Source organism: Alexandromys fortis, unplaced genomic scaffold (assembly GCF_014885135.2).
Source record: "Alexandromys fortis isolate MF-2015 unplaced genomic scaffold, M_Fortis_MF-2015_v1.1 scaffold_355, whole genome shotgun sequence".
Classification (NCBI taxonomy): domain Eukaryota; kingdom Metazoa; phylum Chordata; class Mammalia; order Rodentia; family Cricetidae; genus Alexandromys; species Alexandromys fortis.
The window spans coordinates 1-23001 of record NW_026068241.1 but is presented as its reverse complement, the minus strand read 5'-3'; the positions used below and the strand labels follow the sequence as shown (position 1 = coordinate 23001).

At 36.9% G+C, this 23001-nt stretch overlaps 1 protein-coding gene across 1 annotated transcript in view; it reads left to right on the top strand.

Annotated features, from left to right (window-relative positions):
• LOC126493976 (MICOS complex subunit Mic27-like) overlaps positions 1-16958 on the top strand; it is a 34333-nt gene extending 17375 nt beyond the window's left edge. The window contains exons 2-6 of the mRNA XM_050131110.1: positions 2121-2225; positions 7844-7963; positions 10840-10894; positions 12467-12565; positions 16831-16958. Coding sequence (XP_049987067.1) covers positions 2121-2225; positions 7844-7963; positions 10840-10894; positions 12467-12565; positions 16831-16958 — 507 coding nt within the window. The remainder of the gene's footprint in view (positions 1-2120; positions 2226-7843; positions 7964-10839; positions 10895-12466; positions 12566-16830) is intronic.
• Positions 16959-23001: the final 6043 nt, after the last annotated feature.

Below are 23001 nucleotides of genomic sequence, written 5' to 3'. Positions count from 1 at the left end.
ATTATAACTGTTTGCCACTTAGAAGTAGTGGCATTAAATATCCTGTGACTGTGTGGTGTGTGTATGCATGTTTATTTGTATGTGAGTGCACACATATGTGAGAGCACTTGCTTGTATGTGTGTATGTATAGGCCAGGGGTTGATATCACTTATCCTCCTTGATCACTTTCCATGTTTAATTCAGTGAGGTGGGATCTCTTACCGAACCCAGAGCGCTGGAACTCACTATTTTAGCTAATCCATTTAGGCAGCTTGTCTCTAGGAGTCCGGCGTCTATTTCCTGAGTGCTGGCATTATATGCTGACTTCCAGGCTCTTCAGCTATTTAAAGTCCATGACAGGGGTCCATACTTCAGTTTTCTTATTTGTATGGAAAGTGCTTTATCCACTGAGCCACTTTGCAGCCAGACACTAATGTCTTACTAAAAATGTTTTATTTCCAAAAGATATGCTAAAAACAAAGAATTCAAATAAATTATATTTGTGAATTTTCTCTCATATTAAAATAACTAATAATCTTTTTATTTTTAAAAAATTATACTATATATATTATTTACTGCGATGCTTTGAAGTAAAAACTAGTTTTGCAGCCTCCTTGGAGTGAGTGATATTTTGATTCTTTATTTAAAAATTTTAGTGAAGCACAATTTAAATTATGTGAATGTGTGGGTGTTGTGTGTCAGTGCAGGTGTTAAAAGGAGGCCTAAGGCATTGAATACCATGGAGCTGAGTCACAGGAAGTTGTAAACTGCCAGGTGGGTGCCGAGAACTGAACTTGGATCCTCTACAAGAGCAGTATGTGCTCTTAACCATTGAGACACATCTTTCTAGCCCCAATATTTCTTTGTTTTAAAATTGCATTTACATTTCCATACAGGGTATTAGATACCATGGCATTTCCAAACTACATGTGTTTCAGTAGATTGTCTTCTCCTTTCATCTTTTCCACTACCCTGCCCTGACCCCCGCTTCTGTCCTGTACCCAGTTTCTTTTGCTCTTTTAAGTCACTGTTGTGCTTTTGCGCACTTTTGTTCTTCCATGCTGTCTGGTTTTACCCTTTCTTGTTCTCCTTCCTAGTTGTATAGGCTTGACACACAGTTAAAGGCATATAAAATTTTCAAGAAAGTAGATGATTCTGGAAAGCATAATATTAATAGAATAGCCCCAAATCTTCCATGTTTTTGAGTTATATTTCATTTATTTATTTTGCATGCGCCAGAGTGAACATGTGTCACTGTGTTCATGTGGAGGTCAGAGGACAACTCGTCTGTGGAAGTGGCTCTTTTCTTATCTGGGCCTTGGGGAATTGAATGCTGGTGGTCAGGCTTGACGGCAAGCACCCTTACTAGCTGAGTCATCTCATCTGCGCTTTTATTTTTGATTGCATACGTGCCTGTGTGATATGTGTGTCTGTTAGTGCAGTCATCCATGTGCTATGCTATGGTTGTGGAGGTCAGAGGATGACAACTCTCAACTTTTCCAGGCAGGATTTCTCTTTCTTTCTGAGGCATGACATACTCCAAATTAACTGGTTCAAGAGCTTCTGGGAGATCTTCCAGTTTCTATCTTCCATTTTCCCTGGTATTTCAGGTGTGTGCTGCTGCAGCTGGCTTTTTATATGAGTATCAGGAATTTCACTCAGTTCTCAGACTTGTAAGTGCTTTTACCTGTTGAGCCATCTTATCAGGCAGTCAGTTGAGGTTTGCGAGACAGTTTCATGTTGCCCAGGCTGGCCTTAAACTTGTTACGTAGCCAAGAATCACTGTTGAACTTCAGATTTTTCTCCTCTACCTCCTGAGTGCTAATATTACCAGCATGCACTACCTGCTGCAGTAGATTTCTGCAGTATCAAATACACTCTAGGGCTTTGCGCATGCTCGGCAAGTGATGTTACCACTTCTAGAAATATATGTTCATTTAAAATTAGACTTGGCAGAAGACAGTAAGATTTTTGTACTCTACAAGAGTTAGGGCAGCACAAGGGGTTTATGTAAATGTATAAAGTAATTTGAAATAGTTGAATGTTTAATATATCTCCCAAGATTCCCCCAATACTTATCAGGACTTAGAAACAGAGGATCTTTTTACTTACAGTGGTCTTTTTGATATGTCTTTTTCAGATGGGAAAGTTGACAACTATGCCCGCAGGTCTGATATATGCATCTGTAAATGTACATCTGGCCAAAGAAGAGGAACCCAAAAAGCAGCTAATAAGACCAGAACAGGTAATTGACATACCAAAGTTTGTGAATTTTGAATGATATAGGGATAATAGAAACACTATGAAGGTGTTTTGCTACATCTATCATAATAGATATTATATATTTTGTAAGTATAAAGAAATAGCTATGAGATATCTAAAATATATAATATATTTAGTAGAAACAAAAAATTGTAACTTCAAAAATGGTGATATGTTTCTTAGTAGCAAGCCATTAATAATGGGGTCTTCAGCCACAAAACCTTCTACTTACAGTTTGTCTTGCCTGAACAGTGTTCTGGGACCAGATCCTAACAAAATTGTCATCACAGAGACCAGAGAGACTTTATCCAGCAACAGATAGGGACAAATTTAGAGTCCCACAGCCCAAGCATAGGTAGAGCTCAGGATGTCCTGTGGAGGAAGGATCAGATAGGAGAAAGCAGAGGGGTCAGGGACACCATGAGAACATGGTCCACAGAATCAGTTGACTCAGACTCATGGGGGTTGCAGAGATCCGAGATCCTAGGGCTACTGCATATATGTTACGAGTAAGTAGCTTGGTGCTCTTGTGGGATTCCTAACAGTGGGAGCTTAGGCTGTATCCGACTGTTTTGTCTGCTGGTGTGACCCCTTTCCCCCTACTGGGTTGTCTCGTAGACCCTAGATGTGACGGTATGAGCCTGGTGCCTGGTCTTATTGTAGCATGCTATGGTGTGTTTGAGTGATGTCCTTGGAATGTTCGTCTTTTTCTGAGGAGAGATGGAGTATATCTGGAGGAGAAGGGAGGTGGGGGGGGAGAAGCTGGGGGAGGGGAGGGAGGGGAAACTTGTCAGGATGTAATATATGAGAGAAGACTGAAAAATGAATGGGGTCTTAGAAAATGGGAAGCACATGGGAAAATAACATTTAAATGTTGGAACAGCTTGTTTTAGGCTCCTTCAAATTGGATACTCCTGGTTATATTCATGATGGGGAGAGGCACTTGAGTTTGAGAACTCTTGTCTTGTCCGTGACTTCTGCTGGCTTTGAGCCTTTATTAGAAAAGAGTCTGATGTCTGCCACATATGCCTTCACTTGTATTACAGGGGCTCTGCTGTCCGCATTTCCCTTTGCAGTCTGTATGCTGGACAGGTTTTTACCTGCCCCATACTACTCAGCTCGTACCCTCTGTGGTGGCTCATCTTCTAGATATGTGGTGTTTTCCAATTAGGTTGGGGTTATGAGAAGCAACCAAATTACTGCTATTTGCTTTTGTACTTTGAAGATCTTCTGAGTATTAATTACTCTGCTGGATGGATGCAGATGAGGGTATCATGTAAATCACCAGAGCTTCACAGTTCTTGATGTCTATAACAGAGCAGGGTTGATAGGTGGTGGTTCTGGAGATGGATTCACATACCGAGCATAGGCCCAGAGCTATCAAACGCCAGTGCTATTCTCAGTTGAGGAGCTATGGTCCCATGAGCCTCATGCCACCTTCACTCTTCTGCCTGTAGATGTCTGGTCCTATCACTTCCTCTGTATAAGTGTTTCCCACGGCCCTCTCTTATCCTAGGGCTGGGACAGATGAAATTTAAGCTCCCTGACTTATCGTTGCCCCTTTTCTCAGGCCTCCAGGTAGCTCAGTTTTAAATAATGAATTCTTTATCACTAGAGTGCCTAACTCCTGCCCTTAGAGTGACTTGTGGGAATCTCTCCTGCCGCCTTGTCCACTGAAGGAATTACTCTCTCATCAAAACTTAGAACTGGTGCTGAGGCTTGTTATGGTTTGGGGATTATCCTACAAGTAGGGCATTCTGTCTCTTTCACCAGGATTGCCTGGCTTACGTTTTGAAGGCATCCTTTGCTTCCCATCCTCCAATAGTGAGTCATGCAGATGGAGCTCTGTTCAGCTTGGCTTCTCTAATATGAGTCTTGTTTTCTCCTTGCTTTTCAGGTACCTTCCCACTGCCTGTTTTATTTTGCTTTCTCTATGGCTATGATAAACACAACAAACAGAAGCAACTTGAGAAGGAAAGGGTTTATTTTATCTTTACATCTTACAGCTTATCATGAAGGAAAGTCAGAGCAGAAACCCAAGGCAGGAACTGAAGTAGAGGCCATGGAAGAATGATACTGTCATGCTCCTCGTGGCTTGCTCAGCTTGCTTTCTTAGACCACATAGGACCACCTGCCCAGAGGTGGCACCACCCACAGTGGACTGGATCCTTCTACATCAATCATTACTCAAGATAATGCCCTCAGACTTGCCTACAATCCATTCTAACGAAGGCATATTCTCAACTGAGGTTCTCTCTTCTCAGATGACTCTAGCGTGTGTTAAGTTGAGAGAAAACTAAATAGCAAGTCACTTTGAGAATTTCTGATGCTCTTATTTTCTTTATTTCTTGAGAATTTTAATCTCCCTTTTCTTATTTTGACTCCTCTCCTTCACCAGGTCACAGGGCAGCAGTTTCTAGGCAGCCACCTTCTCTGAAAGGACTCATAGTTTTGAACATCGAAACTAGTACATACAGAATTTCCAAGTACATTCTAATTGAAAATAATTCATTTATTTATTAAACAAGGCTGGTTGCTAGCTATATGTTAGGAAATGTTTTTAAAAGTCAGGATCTAATTTTTAGGAATGTAAAATGTCAAAAGGATGAAAATGTGATGTGTGCACAGAATGTCAGTGCACCTTTATCGTGTAATGTGAACAGTACCTCCGTTTAAATCTAAAACCAAATCCGAATACACTGAATGAGGTGTTCTCATCTTTTAATGTTTTTGTTAAGTTTCTAGCTAAACAAAAAACTTTTGGTTCAACTTTTCTTGTTAAACATCTTTTTAAAAAGGATCAATGTGTTCTTGCTTTACTGAGTGCCATTTAGTAAACTTAATTAAATCTTTTTTCAATAGAAAACTTTACAGGGCTATGAGATAAACATCTTTTAACCAAGAAATTTGTAGATCACTAGAACAAATGATAAAGCCATGAATATCCCTAGAAATTTCTATTCTAAATCCCTCAGTGTCATGAATTTAACTTACGTTATTGTCATTTGAGGGCCAGGGATTCTCCCTAGAACAGGAGTTAGAGGCGGTTGTGAGCTGCCAAGTGGATGCTGGGAATTGAACTCAGGTTCTCTGGAAGAACAGCTGTTGAGCCATTTCTCCAGCTCTATCCTTAAAAAACAAAATCCCAAAACTTTATGATGGAAAAACATAGAAATTAACACACCACATCTATATTTCTTTTCTGGGTGGGGATGGCACTCTATAATATACCTGATATCTATATTTGTACCTATATGTAACTAATCTATATCATCTTTAATATAAATTATATATTTATGGCACTCATAAGTACACATAGGTATGTGATGAATTTAAATTCAAGCCTTAGTTTGAAAGGGAAAAGAAAAGATCTTTAATCCTAGTATAGGTAGCAAAGACCTAATTAATTATAGAAAAAGAATAATGTGCAAGGCAAATGGGAGTTAGCATATGTACCATATCACATAGGTATCTTTTACATCTACTCTCTTATCATTTTATTCTCATGTTTGTTCCTAGTAGATCAGATCAAAAGCCATTAGTCATCTAGTTCCTTTTCTGTTATTCTGGAAACTTGAGTCTCCATGGAAAAGTGCTACACCCTGAGGATGAGATCATTTCTTTAAGTAAATCAGTTCTTGTTTATTTTCATAATTTTTATATTTGCATTTGTTTTTTTTATTAAATATTGGTTAGAGTGTGTTTGACATTTGAAAGATATAAATAACAGTAATATGAAATCATAGTGGATAACCATGTGGCTGCTACTCAGTTTAGAGGAAAAGGCAAAATGTCCTGTATTCTCCTCCCTTTAGATTGACTTATAACCATGATTCCACTGAGTTTGTATTGTTCCCTTTTTATTTATTTTATTTTTTCTCTTGAATTTTATTTAATGTAAATATGGGTGCTTTGCCTGTGTGCTTGTCTGTGTACCACATGTGTGCTTTGTGCCCACAGAGGCCAGAGAGGGTGTCAGATCCTCCCTGGAACGGGAGTTAAAGGTGATTGTGAGCTGCCATATGGGTGTTGAGAGTTGAACTCAGGTCCTCTGGAAAAGCAGCCACTGTTTTTAACTGCTGAGCCTTTTCTCCAGTTCAATTAGTTCCTTAAAAACAAACAAACAAACAAAACTAAAACACTTTACGGTACCTTATCTGTTTTGCTAAGCAATTTGGGTGTTTATATACATTTGAATTTATGGGACATGCTTGCATGTAATTTTCTATATCTTAGCTTTTTGGTTTAATAGTACTTTCTTGAAGTTCATCCTTATCTTTATATGTGGTTGTAACTGATTTTTATTTATTTTAATTGCAACAGGATCTCACTATGTAGTTCCAACTGGCTTGGAACAAGCAGCATTGTTTAATTTTGCCTGAGACCTGTGGAGATATGCCTGCCTCTGCCTCCTGAGTAGTGGGATTGAAGGCATACACCATGATGCCCAGCATTGTGGTTATAGTGATTATAGTTTTTAAATTTTGCCCTAATTTACAATAGTCCATTGTGTGGATATGATCTAATTTAACTGTGTATATTCCCCTTTGACTATTTGGATTGTTTCCAGATTTTTACAGTTAAAATTTTGCTAGGATTAAGGGCTGGTGAGATGACTTAGCAGGTAAAGACCTGTGCTGACTAGTCTATGTCAACTTGACACAAGCTAGAGTTGTCTTAAAGGAGTGAACTTCAACTGAGAAAATGCTTTTATAAGATCCAGCTGTAAGGCATTTTCTCAATTAGTGTTTGAGGGAGGGCCTAGCCCATGGTGCATGGTACCATCACCATGCTGGTGGTCCTGGGTTCTATAAGAAAGCAGGCTGAGAAAGCCAGGGGGAGCAAGCCAGTAAGCAGCACTCCTCCATAGCCTATGCATCAGCTCCTTTTGCCAGGTTCCTGCCTGTTTGAATTCCTGCCCTGACTTCCTCTATGATGGACTATATAGTGTGGAAGTGTAAGCCAAATATACCCTTTCCTCCCCTACTTGCTTTTGGTCTTGTTGTTTTCATCACAGCAGTAGAAATGCTAACTAAGATAAGGTTCTTGCCACCAAGCTTAATGACGTAAATTCAATTCCTGGAATCCTCATAGTGAACTGAGAAAACCAGTTCCTGTATACCTCCATGTGCACACTATAGCATATGTGTGCATAATCATGAGCACACATATGTACACATAATTAAATAAAATTCAATTAAAAGTGCAAAAATTGAAAGTAATGTGCCTTTTGGGTATGGTGATCCTCATCTGTAATCCCAGGACTCAGGAAACAGGTGAGAAAGTCATGAGTTTGAGGCTATCTAGGAACCTTGAGCTATATACTGAAGCTTAGTACCTTGGACTACATAGGGAGGCCCTGTCATATAAAAAAAAAAAACACAACAAAACAACCCACTGGATCATACTATATGTGACATCACTTGATTTTGCCTTTATAAATAGTTGTTATGGTCAGTTTATCATATCATATTTGTAGATTCTATAGACAGTTTTAGCTGGTTTTTAGATGGAAGGCCAATGATGATTCCTGTTTTGACACAATGCTGGAAAAGGCATCCCAGCTATTTGTTTTTGACATGAACTTTATTCTATCCTCAGCTCCCCATATATACTGCACCACCTCTCCATTCTAAATATGTTGAAGAACAGCCTGGTTATTTACAAATGGGCTTTGCATCAATCCGTACTACAGCTGTTCGTTATGTTGGCTGGTGCAAGGTAAGTCTATTTTGGTAGTTTCATAGCAGTGTTTTTAATTAATTGTTTCAGGTATTCATAGATGTATTTTTAAAAGAGAAAAACCACTTTGAAACTTAGTGGCTTAAAATATCAAGCATTGTATAATGGCCCATTATTTTGAGAATTAGGGATGTGATGACAGTTCAGACAGCTGATTCTTCTATTCATGTGGTATTGCCTGAGGCCACTCAGTGTCATTCATCGGACAAATGGGCTGAGCTAAAGAAGCCAGAATAGCTTAATTTATATCTTTAACACCCTGACAAGTGCGGCTGGAAGACTAGACTCAGCTGAAATTGTTGACTGAGATGGAAGCTGATAGCACACTGATGTTTTATTATCATCGTCATATACATTTAGCTGTGTGTTGACAACATCTTTACTGTGAAGATCTTAGTAATAGTCATACTAGTGTTTTTCTAATTCTAGAATAATAATCGCAGTTTTTACTTCACCAACAAATGTAGCCTGATTGTCAACCCATGTGTGATTTTAGCATTTATTATATCATTTTTTGGTAATTTCATGCATAAGCACCATATTTACATCAGTATATGAGTATTGTTTTTACATCATTTCTACTCCAATTTCTCCCTCCTTCAACTCCTCCTGCCTTCCCACCACTCCCTCTCAACTTCATGACCCCTTTAATATTGATGTACATACACATGTGCACACACATCATGAGCACACACGTGCACACACGCACTGCTGAGTCTGTTTAGTGTTGTTCATATGTATGTGTGTGTATATATATGTGTGTGTGTGTGTGTGTGTACATATATGTCTGTGCGTTGATAACAGAATCTAGATAAGCAAAGAAAAAGAGAAAAACATCTAGAAACGTGTGTAGAGTTCTGTCACAAAGGGGAGAAGGGAGCGCTGACAAGAAAGAACAGGGCTGCAAGGGTGGATCTTGGTGATGCTGTTTCGTGCTGCAGTGGATGCTCTGACTGAGGGGAGTGAGTGACTAGAGAGGGGAAACTTAAAGCAAACAGAGGGACAGGTTATGATCCGTGAGTAAATGAGGTCAGTACCCAGCATGTACGAAGAAGTAACGGGCTGGGGAGAGGGCTCAGGGGTTAAGAGCACATGTCCTAATCGGGACTAGAGTTAGGTTCCCAGCACCCACAGCATGTGACTCACAACTGCCAGTAACTCAGGCTCCAGGAGGACAGTGGACATCTGCATTTCTGTGAACACGTTCCACACATTCACTCACACTCTGTCATATAAAGATAAGAAAATAAATTCTCTAGCCGGAAGTGGTGGTGCACACCTTTAATCCCAGCTGTCTGGAGAAAGAAGTAGGTTGTTCTCAAAGTTAGCATGGGCTACTGAGTGAGTTCCAGGACAGCCAAGGCTACACTGAGAAACCCTGTCTGGAGAAAAAAAGAAAGAAAGAAGGGAGGGAAGGAAGGAAGGAGGGAAGGAAAGAAGGAAGGAAGGAAGGAAGGAAGGAAGGAAGGAAGGAAGGAAGGAAGGGGAAGGGAAGAGAAGAGAAAAGAAGAGAAATAGAAATTCTTTGAGAAGGAGTGATTTTTAAGCATCAAACATAGAATAATATGTTCATCCTTTTTCTGGAACAAAATGAACTGAAAAATGATCAAGTTTTAAAAATCCACAGAACTTTCATGTGTGAACGGTTCTTCTCAACCATCTTACCATGAGGTGGCAGTAAACAGCTTCATGAACACTCACTGCCTCTGAAGAGCACCTCTGGGAAACAGGCGAGAGCTGGAGATGATTTTGAATACATACATGTGTAACACAACACGCGTTCTAGAACGCACGTTTCTGCCTCCTCGTCTCTTCCTACTGCACAAACCCACATTCATATGCACACACTTACGCCTAATTAAAGTAAAATCAAGAGAAAAAAGTGAACACATGACTGCAATAAAGCCTAAAAATTTCACATGTCAAATTTTTACTTAAGCACTTGAAAATGTATCTACGGAAAACCACACAAAGATGCCTTAACAGCTTTGTTCAGAATTACCAAAGCATGGAAGCAACCAGGGTTCCTTCAGTAAGTGAGTAAATAAACTGAAGTACAGGCACGGGTTCTTCTGTGCTGGAAACAAATGCGCTGTCATGTCCTAAATAGACGTGGAGAACACTACAGTGTTTATTATTAAAAGGAGGAAGCCAACCAGAAGTGGCTACTAGTACATGACACTGACATTCTGGAAAAGATAAAAGTATGCAGAAAACGAAAGAAAGGATCAACGGTTTGTATGAGTCGGGGCGGTGGAAAGTTCAACAGGTAGAACGTGTGATTTTTTTTTTAGGGTTCTGTCACTATCCGTTTGTCTAAACCCGAAGAACAGGCCTCACCAAGAAGGAACCCAGTGTAAACACGGACCTTAAGTGCTAATGGTACATCAACACCGTGTGAACTAAAGTTCCCCATTTTGACCTTGACTGAGTAGAAAACTGTGATTGTGATGGAATGTTGCAGCTTTAGAGCTAAAGCCATCTCAGGCTCTCTCCAGCCCTTTAGTGGGCNTTGCTGAGATAGACCTCCCTTTGTGATTTATATAAGATTCATTCATTTTATTCAGGCCATTATAAAGTGTTTGGTATCTGTTCTGTGATATCACTGATTATTTTAAAGGTATTACTTTACCCACTTCTATGAGAAAAACAAGACACCAGAATTACTATGTTAAGTAAAATGAGAGTAAGAGATGAAAGGATAATCTAGTAAGCAGTGGGCAAACAGAAGATCTGGCTGTAGATCTGAGTGCAGTACTAAATCAACAGCTAAATGTCATCACAAAACTGGGAGCTATTGTGTCAATCAACCACTTCAAAAATTCACATCCTCTTTTGTTCCTTTTTTTGCTTAGGGTGTTTATATCTTTATGAAGAATGGGATAGTGGATACAGTACAATTTGGTAAAGGTAGGTGAGTAAACCCTCTATAAATAGAAACATATTATGGTTTTAAGTTATACTGTGTAAAATTTAAGAATATAAACATAGTATATTACCCATTGTGATGATTATACTGATGTAGAAGATAGATTCTGGGTTTTATTTGTAATAATAACAAATAAATAGTATGTACTATTTATTTTGAAATTTATTACATGCTAGGCCTTGTTAGGTTGCTGAGTGTTGCTGTTCTAGCTATAGAGTTTTTTCTTACAGATTAGAAATGGAGGGTTAGAAAGTTTAATTAGTTTCCCAAGGTTATTCAGAGACAATACCCAGGTTTAAACTCAGGTCACTTTTAACTGAAAGTCCACATTGTATATTTATAAAGCATAAGGTAAAGATTTATCCCCTCTTTGCTAATTCATTTAAATGAGTGTTATTATCTGTTAAATTCATCATGCTTTTTTATCAATTGATGGGAAATGACATAGCTATCACTCATCTTGATATGTTTCACCTAATATTGGAAAGTAATTGTATTTGATGTTTTAGCTCCTTAATGGTATTTGGCAGCAGACATAACTTCCTAATATTCCTTGCTTAGAGGTGTTGGCAAAATTAAACATGTATGGAAAGCAGAAAGAATTATCAGCTAAAATTTTAGGTACCTACAATAAACTTAATGAACTTTATTTGCAATAGTAGTACTTAATATACACTAAGGATTAACTATCAATATTTTTGGGACAGCATCTTACTGTGTAGCCTAGGTTAACCTGGAACTCATTATCTTCCTGTCTTATCATCTCAAGTGCTGCATTAATATATGCACCAATATACCCAGCTATCCTTCATTAATCTTGAGGAGCATAGTTATATATGTGATTGTCATCAAATAACTATGATAGAAGAATATATTTTTAGATCTGGAAACAATTTTTATATTTAAAACACTTTCATTAATCTTGAGGAGCATAGTTATATATGTGATTGTCATCAAATAACTATGATAGAAGAATATATTTTTAGATCTGGAAACAATTTTTATATTTAAAACACTGAGGCATATATACTTTTGATTATGCTTTATATGTTTTTGTCTATTTTCACTTCTCATCATGATCTTTAATCAATGGCTAATGTGAGGTTATTGGGAGATAGTGATAAGAAGTGTCTAATCGCAAAATTCCTTTAGAAGATATTGTTAATTCTTGATGGATCCTACCAGTGTTTAAACAGGTAACAGTAGAAGCCTGTTAATTGTAGGTATGTAAAACATACACAGTCAGGAATTTATTTTATTTAAGCTATACCATCTAGCATTATAGTTTATTGAATAATCTATGTGACAAAGAAGGCAAGTATTAAATGACCTATGGAAGGTAAATTTGATTTTATAGTTTAGTATTATACTAAGTGATTTGTTTCTGTCCATTTCAATTTCTTGTGTACCTTATCTGAAGAGTATTTAAACTGCTCACTAACATTATATTGTCTTCCTGTAACATGCTAGTCTCCAGCTGCTCTGTACTACACTTATATAGAATGTCCAATTGCAGTCAGTCACTCTTACTCATTCTCAACTGGTCTCCTCAGATGCATATGTCTATCTGAAGAATCCTCCTCAAGATTTTTTTCCTAAACTGGGAGTGATTACAGCTTCGGGACTGGCGGGTTTGGTCACAGCAAGGAAAGGTATGTTTATACTATATATTTTCTGTTACGTTAGTTCTGATTTTTACCTTCATGACTTTTATTGGATAATATCAGATTAGGTTAGTGTAAAATGTTTACATTTTTTACCATACCATAAGCTTGACCATACTATCTGTAGTAAAGTATATGAACAACTGAAATTCTTTTATTCTTCTGGGAAAAATGCAAAGTGATATAGGAATTCTGAAGAATTGATGATTTCTCATAAATTTAAACATACACTTATCAAGCAACATAGGAATCACATTCCCAAGTATTTCCTTTCCCTAGATATGCTGCCCAGTCTCGTGTCATCTTGACACAAGCTAGAGTTATCTGCAAGGAGGTAACCTTAACTGTGAAAATGCCTCCATAGCATCCAGCCATAAGACATTTTCTTAATTACTGATTGATGAGAGAGGGCCCAGCCCATGGTGCACTGATGGTGCCACTCTTAGGCTGGTGGTCTTGGGTTCTACAAGAAAGCAGGCTAGGCTGGGCGATGGTGGCACATGCCTTTAATCCCAGCACTCGGGAGGCAGAGGCAGGCGGATCTCTGTGAGTTCAAGCCCAGCCTGGTCTACAGAGCTAGTTCCAGGACAGGCTCCAAAGCCACAGAGAAACCCTGTCTCGAAAAAACCAAAAAAAAAAAAAAAAAAAAGAAAAAAAAAAAGAAAGCAGGCTGAGCAAGCCATGGGAAGCAAGTCAGTAAGCAGTAGCCCTCCATGGTCTCTGCATCAGCTCCTGCCTCTAGCTTCCTGCCCTGTTTGAGTTCCTGTCATGACTTCCTTCAGCAGTGAACAACAATATGGAAGAGTAAGCCAAATAAAATCTTTTCTGCTCAACTTGGTTTTTGGTCATGGTGTTTTGTCACAATAGCAACCATAACTAAGATATTAAAGAAACGACACACCCCTGCATAAATGCTTATTGCAATGTCAATCATATAAAATCTGGAAACAAGTTGAATATCCTTTAAATAGGCAAGTGGATAAAGGAATCTGTGGCACAGTCCTACAAGGAAAACCCCTTAGCATCAAAATAGTTTGAGCTATTGGTACATATGACATTGGTTGTGAATTTGAAAGTAGGCAGTGAATGTCCGATTCTGTTTGTATGACATTCTCAAAAGGACAGGATTAGAGTGACAGAAAGTAGATTGTTAGTTGCCTGAGGTTAAGAATGTGGGAAATGTACAACTGCAAAAGGAAAATATGAAGTATTTTTAGTTATAAGACTATATATTAAAATGTACAAAGATATTACTTTTTTAAACAAAATATTAAAAATGTATAACTGTAAAAATGTAATTTGCCCTTGTTTGCTGCCTTGTTATTGCAATTTTGTTTTTTTTTTAATCTAAAGATATTTATACTACCAAAAAATTCTTGAGAATTGTATGTTAATATAAAGATATACACTATCCACTCAAAACTGCTTCTCTTAGAGTCATACTACTCATATTGGAAGCTCTGTTAAGGATTTGAGAAAGACATGGACATGCTATATCATATAAAACCTGGTTTACTTTTGGTTTTATCCTGACCAAAGTAGTTGAAATTAATATTAACCAGATGGGAATGGAGTCTGTAAATGTGGATAACTCAGTCTACCACTCTTATTCACTATTCACTATGAGACTTGATATATTTGATTTTTAAAACCTTTTTAAACAAGGTATCTGTACCTATTTTTCCATCAGACTCTAGTTCTCATGTGAACTGTCAGATTCATAAGATTGCAATCAGTCTTGATGACTAGTTGCAAAGACTCACAGGGCTCAGTATGTAGTTATGGACATGGACAAGACCTATTGCAATGGGAGGTATAGGATGAAATTTAAAAGGGGGAAATGACATAGGACAAAGTTTAGAAAAAAACAAGTTATAAGTTTCTAGCAGTCTTTTCCCAGTGACTAATAAAACATATACTTAATTTCTTCAGTAACAAGTTGAGACAATATGAATAAAGCCGAGTATTGAGTGACAACTATAGGCAGAAGAGTGACCAAGATTTCATTGAGGGCTAGTCATGTAAATAGTATCTATCTACCAAAATTCCAGACTTCCAAGAGGAGAAGTTTGCAGATGCTAGCAGAAGCTGCTGATGGCAGCAGTCTTGAGTTTACCGTGTTAACTCCTTTTATGCATGCTATTTACAACTCTATTTCATATGCATATCATCATTTTCACTGTCTTCCATAAGATTATTATTTCTTTATATTGAGTGCTCTTGAGCTCTTTTATATTCATAAAATATATAATAGGTTACTAGGAACTATAGTAGCCTCACTGTACTATATAGGTCAGTAGAACTGATTATCTCTGCATAATTGTGTTTGCTTTTTTTTCTTCCAACTCACTTCAATATCTTATTCCTTGAGTTTTAGGAATTTGTCTACAATGTATTGCTTAGTTTCTTAATTACAAAATAATAATCCTCTGGTAAGAGAAAGTATTTCTTTATGTGACCACTAGAATAATCTAAACCTTGTTGATAGTGAAATAAACACATTAGATCTGAAGGTGTATTTTATTTGAAATGTTATAAATTACGAGAGAATAGCAAATACAGAATGTTTTGTGCTTACTATTTGAGTAAATACCATGAAACTTTTGTCTCAGAGAAATGTACGATGTGTAATAGGCCATAGGTCATATGTAAACCTTATTTATATAGGTCATAGTACAGTAAAAACAAGAAAACTATTTCTTTCTTATAACCCTATTGTACTGAAGATAGGAATCTAAAAGAAAGCCATTTGCATATTTCTAAGTGCACAGTGCTACTTAGTATCTGTGCTAAGTATTCTTTCTTAATTGTAAAAGTAGAATTTTGAACCTACATGAAACTCCATTTTGCAGAATTGTTCCTTATATACAAGTATGGAAAGAGTGAATGCCATTTTTTTCAATAATTTATCAAAGAAAACCTGCCATATACCACCATAGTTCATGGAATTTTCATTAGTTAAGAGATGCTAATTTTTACATATTGGGATTGTTAAATCAAGAATGAAACAAAAATACCAAGGAGAAGCAGAGTTGCCATTCAGTTTAGGATATGTTGGTAGTCTAGACTTTCTCTCCCTATTCCACAGAAAGCATCCTTCCTACCCACCTTAGCTAAGCTCAGTCTATTGTTGACCTGACTATAACAGGCTTCTTTAAAAATAACTAAACCAGACAGAGAAAATACAAGGCTTGTAACATTTCACAAACTGCAAAGTTACCAGAAAACGTTGCCAAATATTTTTTCACCTTAATATTTTGATATTTCCCTTTTAAATAAGGGGCCAAAAAGCTGTTAGAATTACCAGTACTTTGGTTGAAAAAGTGACATGTAATTGCTTAATCTCTTCAGAGTCCAAAAAACCCAGACAGATATTTAAGATGCATATTATTTTGAAGCAGTGGTCTTATAAGTCTAAGTTTCAGCTATGAATGTTCTATTTCCCATTGTTATACAGCATTACTATGGTTCTATGGAAGTCTTTAGGTGGCGTGTGGGGTTAAGATAAAAGCTGTGTGACAGGGCTTGATACAGAAATTCTTATACCCGGGTTAGTCAGAGCAATTTCAAGTTGACAGGCTCCTAGTGAGAACCTAGTGAGTTCCTACTAAGATTCTCTTTGGAATTTTTTAAAAAGAGATTTTACTGTCAAAAAAATGATATGAAAATGACTCTTAGATGCTTGGTTAAGGCACTTTTAAAAATGCATTAATTATGTCAAGCTAATTGTAATTAGTATTACTTCAGTATTCTGATTCAGTGACATGGAGTTATGTACCTTTTGAGGTCGTTAGCTGATTGGTTAGTTGGGTCCTTCACCTTTCTAAGTGTTAATCAGAAAGGGCATATAGAAGAGAGTCCATTTCACTTTAACCTGCTTTGATGAACACAGTAGTTGATTAATTCTATCATGCTTTGTTAGATATTTGAAAAAAGTATAATTATAATTTTAAGTTTCTTAGGATATGAAAATAATCAATCTTTTAAAAATGAAGATAATTACTAATCCCTTTGTGTAGATAATTATTAGGTTCGGAACATTTTTCTTAAATTGGACATGATGGTTAAGGGACATTAATTGAATTGAGAACCTTAAGGGCATTTTAGGTACCATCTTGATTGGTATTACTAACTACAGAGCAATTTAACATAGGGTGGTAGCTTAAAGAGGGGCAAAGAATATATTACAGTGTAATAACATCAAGTCTCTGGTGGTATCTATTTAGAGTGAATGATTTGTTTGAATTTCATAGGTTCTAGGTTTAAGAAGATTGCTTATCCACTAGGATTGGCCTCATTAGGAGCAACTGTTTGTTATCCAGCTCAGTCAGTAATAATTGCAAAGGTAAGTTCCTTTTACGTGATAACAGTGTTTGTTTAAACTCTCAGTGTGACAAGATTTAAATATCACACAAAACCGTAAACATTTGATTTCAGGGGCATGTAGTTGGAATAAACTGTTGGGTTAGCAAAATGGCCATAGCATCTTTTCATGGAAAATGCCATTCTTAATTTTATGATCTTCAAAATAAATAGGATGAATTTGTTTAACTATAGTTCAGCAATATAAAAGCAGGAGACGGATCAAGTTCAGAGACAATGCTGGAATTTATGGGGAGAAATACTGCTTTATAGTTGAACTAAATAAAAAAATTTTTCTTAGTTAATAGAAAATTATATCCTCTGGCAGCTTCTCGGTTCAGAAGATTAACACAATGCAAAAAAACAGCCAAATAATTCTTTAAAAATAATTAAACCAGACAGAAAATACAAGGCTTATAATATTTCACAAACTACAAAGTTACCAGCAAACACTGTCAGGTATTTTTTCACCTTAATATTTTGCTATTTCCTTTTAAATAAGGTACCAAAAAGCTGTTGAGACTTTCAAAAAAGAGACTTCTGAGGTTAAAAAATACACACATAAACAAATTAAATTTTGAAACCATTGGAATGAAAAAAAAGTCTTCCAAAACATTGTAATTGCTGCACATCTAAATTTGAACCATTTTAATTGATTTTTTTTTTTTTTGCAATGGTAGGGGTTGTTCCCAGAGTCTCAGACACTATACTGGTCAAGCCATAATCTATATCTCTTGCCTTGTATTTTATTATTATTATTATCAGCAAATTCAGATTTAGAAGCACAGATTTTGGGTATACAAGTTTTTCTTCTTTTCTGTCATTAGTTATCAACATTTAATATTCTAATTCATACTTAAATATTGGTATCAGAAGGATGTTTTGTACTTGTATTCTCACTACTATATCTCTTTGTTGATGTAGATAAAACTGCTTTTTTTTCAATATTTTGAGAATGTCAAGGATATTGTGAACTCTGCAGTTTGTAATGTGATTAAGCTATAAAAGCTTATAAGAGAAAAGAAAATTGTTCATTAAATCTAGTTATACTTGAGAAAATTGTTGGATAATGTGACAAATTTGTTTTTAAAAGACTACTTCCTCTGAATTTACATGAGAATTAGCCACTCAAATTAATGTTGATGCTGAACAAAAACTTGAGCTCATTTTACTTATCCTTTATATTGTTCTTATTTGCTGATAAGCAAACACTGGCCCAATGAAGGTTCCCAGGAACTCCTTATCCAGAGTCAACTTTAGGTGTCCCAATTATCTGTCTGTTACCAGTCCCAGCGGATGCTGCTGCCACTGATTCTGCTCTACTCTTTTCTTTTTAAAGTAATCTCTCTCTCTCTCTCTCTCTCTCTCTGTTTTCATAAAAATGATACCACTTCATTCTTAAATATAAGCATTACAGAAAAGTTTAGACTAGAAGAAATATAACCACTGAAATATACTTACATCCATAAAAATATTAGTGTCAAAATTTCTTGGAATATTTCCTAGCCATCTTTACATGATTACACAGAGATAAAAAAATAGATGAGTAAAATGTAGATAAGAATAATGTCATGGTTTAGATCTATATGTGTGTGTCTGCATGTCCATGCACATTGTATGCTTAGATATGCATGTGTGCGTTTATATGCACATATGTAAGCACGTGCATGTGAAGGCTGGAAGACAACCTTGAGTACCTCAGGAACTCCATGCACCTTCTTTGAGTCAGGGTCTCTCATTGGCCTGGAGCTCACTAATTAGTTTAGATTGGCTTGCCAGTTACTTCCAGGGATCATCATGCTTCTGCTCCTGCAGAACTCAGATTACATTTAGACACTATCACACTGGTTGGTTATAGGTATTGAACTAAGGTTCTTAGGCTTGCAAAGCAAACACTTTCCTTATTGAACCATACCCTCAGACCCCCATCCCTTTTCTCTATTTTAAAGGAAGTTTGTTCACTAGTATTAAGGATTTGTTGTTGTTGTTGTTGAGATCTATGCCATTTTTTACAACAATAATATATTAAAAATTATATTTTCAATTTGTTTCTTTCAAATAGGGAAAATAATTTTAAATCATTGAAAAAACATGGTTGCAGTATCCACCTAGATTTTATGTGTTGTATGTCATAGGTTTTTAAACTGATAATCTTTGTTGAGGGAGAGGAGCCTGCATTTTGTCCAGGCTGCCCTAAATAATCACACAAAAATTGTATTCATTTAAACACTGCCTGCCCCATTATGTCTAGCCTCTTATTGGTTAATTCTCACATATTAGTTTAACACATTTCCATTAATGGGTATCGCCACTTGACTGTGGCTTACCAGTGAGTCTAACCAGCATTCATCTCGGGCAGGAGAACCATGGCATCTGCCTGTCTCTGCTTTTTTCCTCCCAGAATTCTGTTCTGTCTTCCCCACCTACCTCTGTTCTACCTTATCAACTAGGCCAAGACAGTTTCTTTAATAATCAATTACACAAATACAGAAGGACCTCCTACACCATTTCCCCTTTTCTGTTTAAACAAAAAGGAAGGCTTTAACATAGTAAAATTACATATAACAGGTATCAAGAAAGAATTACAGTTACAATATTTAGATCTATTTTATCTTTTACCATAACAAAGGAAAACTATAACTATCTATCAACTCTTCAACTCCAACAAAGACTCCAAAAAGGATGTAATATTACCTAAGTAAACAGGAAGTAAGCAACTTCCAAAACTCTAGAATTGACAGAGACATCTCGCTGCCTGTACAGTTACCCAAAGTTCTTTTGTACCGTTGGGGCATCCATCTTCAGCCTACAGGCCCATAGTATCCAGCAGACATTTCCATGAAGCAGGAAATTCCAAAGACAGTTCAGTCATTTTCTTCTGTGTCCTGCAGAATGTCTCACAAGACTCTTTCATGAAACAGGAACCCTGAAGGACCATCTCACCTTTAGGCAAGTTCAGCAGTCCTTTCTCTGTGGATTCTTCATGTCCAGTTCATGGAACAGTCCAGGCAAGAGCAGTTTCTTGCCCAAATGTCTAACCAACTCCATAAGGAGCCTCTTCGATGCCCATCTTCCTCATGAAGTAGCTTGGTACTGTCAGGAGCAGACGTGTCTCATTGTCATGAAAAGCCCTAAGTTATTAAAATATTTAAAATGCCATATTCTGTAGTCTTTGAAAGATATGAAGAATGCCTATCTAACTGAAATATATCTCTATATAGCTAGAAAATCTTAACTAACATGACTACAAGCTTGACTATTTTCGATGATTATCCACTAACAACATATATTTTCTAATTATACATTACATTTTTAAGTGAACTACACAATCACAGTGCCTTAATCAAGATCAAAAATAGATATACATATAACAAGATTGACCTTAAATTTATATCAATAAAGTAAAATTTATACCAATAAAGTAAAATTTATACCAATAAAGTAAAATTTATACCAATGTAAATTATTTATATCTATATCATACCCCCTTTAAATGTAAAAGAACATTTATAAACAATATTTGGGAATACGGGCTTAGTTTTTTCTCTCCAAACTGCTTCATGCTGTATGGAGGTGCTGTTAATCAGGTCTTTCATGGTGTATCCTGTTTGCTAGGTTACTCTCAGTTAGCAGTTGAACAAAGTAATTTTTGAGGGTGTTTATGGCAACCTTTCAGGAGGGCGTGGTCTATCATACCGTATTGGTCTAGAAGCAATCCACAGGGTCTCATCCTCTGTGAAAACAAAAGAAGAACCTCTTTTCCAAAGCATCATATCTTTACACCCAAATTCTGAAGTCAAGATACCTTTTGATATACATGCTGGATTAGTTTAGCAGCACATACAATGAAAAGTCTCTCTGTACTTAGCTCCTTCACAGTCAAAAAATTGAAAGAAAACACAATAATACACATAATCCAGACTCTCTGTGAATTTTCCATTTTTACGTGGATTATTTCTCTTTACTTCTTTTAATCTATGACTATCTGTACTCTGTCTCTTTAAAGACTTTACCCTTTTTTAAAAGCATTAACTATTTTATGACTCCCTATACTCTTTATTTCTTTTCTCTTTTAAGCCTACTACATACCTTTATTCAACACTGTGACCCATTTAGAGGTCTTTTATGTCTGAATCTGTCCTATTGCGAATCTGTAATTCTTTACTGTCCAGGAACACTTTTGCTTTGTGCTTTTAAAATGCTAAGCTCTTAAGAATCTAAGCTGCGACAATCCCAGGTCAAATACAGGTACTGTCTGGTTGCCCTGCCCAGTCCAACATGGCAGAACTGCTTGTGCCTCTGAGCCGTGCGCACTGCACCACTAGCATGGCAGAGCTGCTTGTGCCTCTGAGTCACTTGTGCCTCTGAGCCTTGGCACACAATGCCCCCCTTTTAGGCACATAGCCAGTCCAGTTGCAATCAAACAAACCATAGCCCTTTAGTCACAAACCCCATTTGAAATTCTCTGTCTCCTGCAAGAGACAGGTTGCACTGGCGGCACAGCCCAGAAACTGGTATTTCAAGACCGCCACTTTCTAGTAGACCTGACCCTGCTGCCTACCCAGGCAGGGAGTGCCAAGACACAGGCATGGTCTCAGGTACTTTGTTTCCAACTCCAAATGAGCACACAAACATCTAGGCCCACAAATGCTCCATAGCTGGAGATTGCACCAGCGGCAGGGCCCAGGAAGCCTCGTTTTAAAATGGCGTGGCTTTTTTAAATTGTTGCTATCGCTGAGTCAGGAAAATCTCTCAGGAGCATGCCACCAGCAAACAGTGAAAAACTGTGTTAAATTTTGTTTTATCTCTGTGTCTAGAATTTCTTTTCAAGCCCTCTCAGGTTTTACGTGGATTTAGTTAACCACATTGAGGTGCCAATTGTTGAGGGAAAGGAGCCTGCATTTTCTCCCTGCCGCCCTGCTAGATTACACCCGAAATAATCACACAAAAACTGTATTAATTTACACTGTCTGGCCCATTATGTCTAGCCTCTTATTGGCTAACTCTCACATATTAGTTTAACACATTTCCATTAATGTGTATTGCCACTTGACTGTGGCTTACCAGCGTGAATCTAACCAGCATCCATCTCGGGCAGGAGAACCATGGCTTCTGCCTGTCTCTGCTTTCTTCCTCCCAGAATTCTGTTCTGTCTTCTCCGCCTACCTGAGTTCTGCCCTATCAACTAGACCAAGGAAATTTCTTTAATAACCGATGAAAGCAATACAAATACAGAAAGGCCTTCTACACCAAATCTTAAGTTGTATTTTAAACATTGAATTTCAAAACTTTATAATGCATTTAAGCCAATCTTCTTAAGAACATATTTTAGTCATATTTTTCATATTGTATTATACTTAAATTGTTTAGTTTCAAGTGAAACTGGTGTGGAAACTTGTAGAAAAAGCAAATGTAAGACTCTGAGTCAGTTTGCAAAAGAAGTCATCATATTAAGTGAAATTATCTAGATTCTGAAAGACAAATAAGTATCAAATGTTTTCTCTCATTTGTGGATCCTAGTTTTTATAATGACGCATGAAACCACACACACACATGTATGTGACATGAAAATGTATATATGCACACACATATATGACATGAAAGCATAAGTAAGTCTAAAGGAAGGAAGAAGACTCAAAGATGGCGAGAAGGAATGGGAAGGCATTGGGAGTGTATATGCTCAAAGTACACGATATACTTGAAAGTAATTGTCTTTAATGAAATTGACCATGGAAGAAATTTTGTGAGGAAATTTGGGAAAAAATGTATTTTATTATTGAAAGTAACCACTAGTGATCAGTATTAAAAATTCTATGAGTATCTTTTACTATAAAATAAAAAAAAATCTTTTACTTAGACTAGAGAGATGACTCAGTGGTTATGAATACTTGGTGCTCTTCAGAGGCTCCAGATTTAGTTCCTGGCACTTACATGGCAACTCATAGCCATCTTGAACTCCAGTCCCATGGGGCCTAATGGCCTATTCTACACAAGCATCAGACACACACATGGTGTACACATACACACTCTCTCTCTCTCTCTCTCTCTCTCTCTCTCTCTCT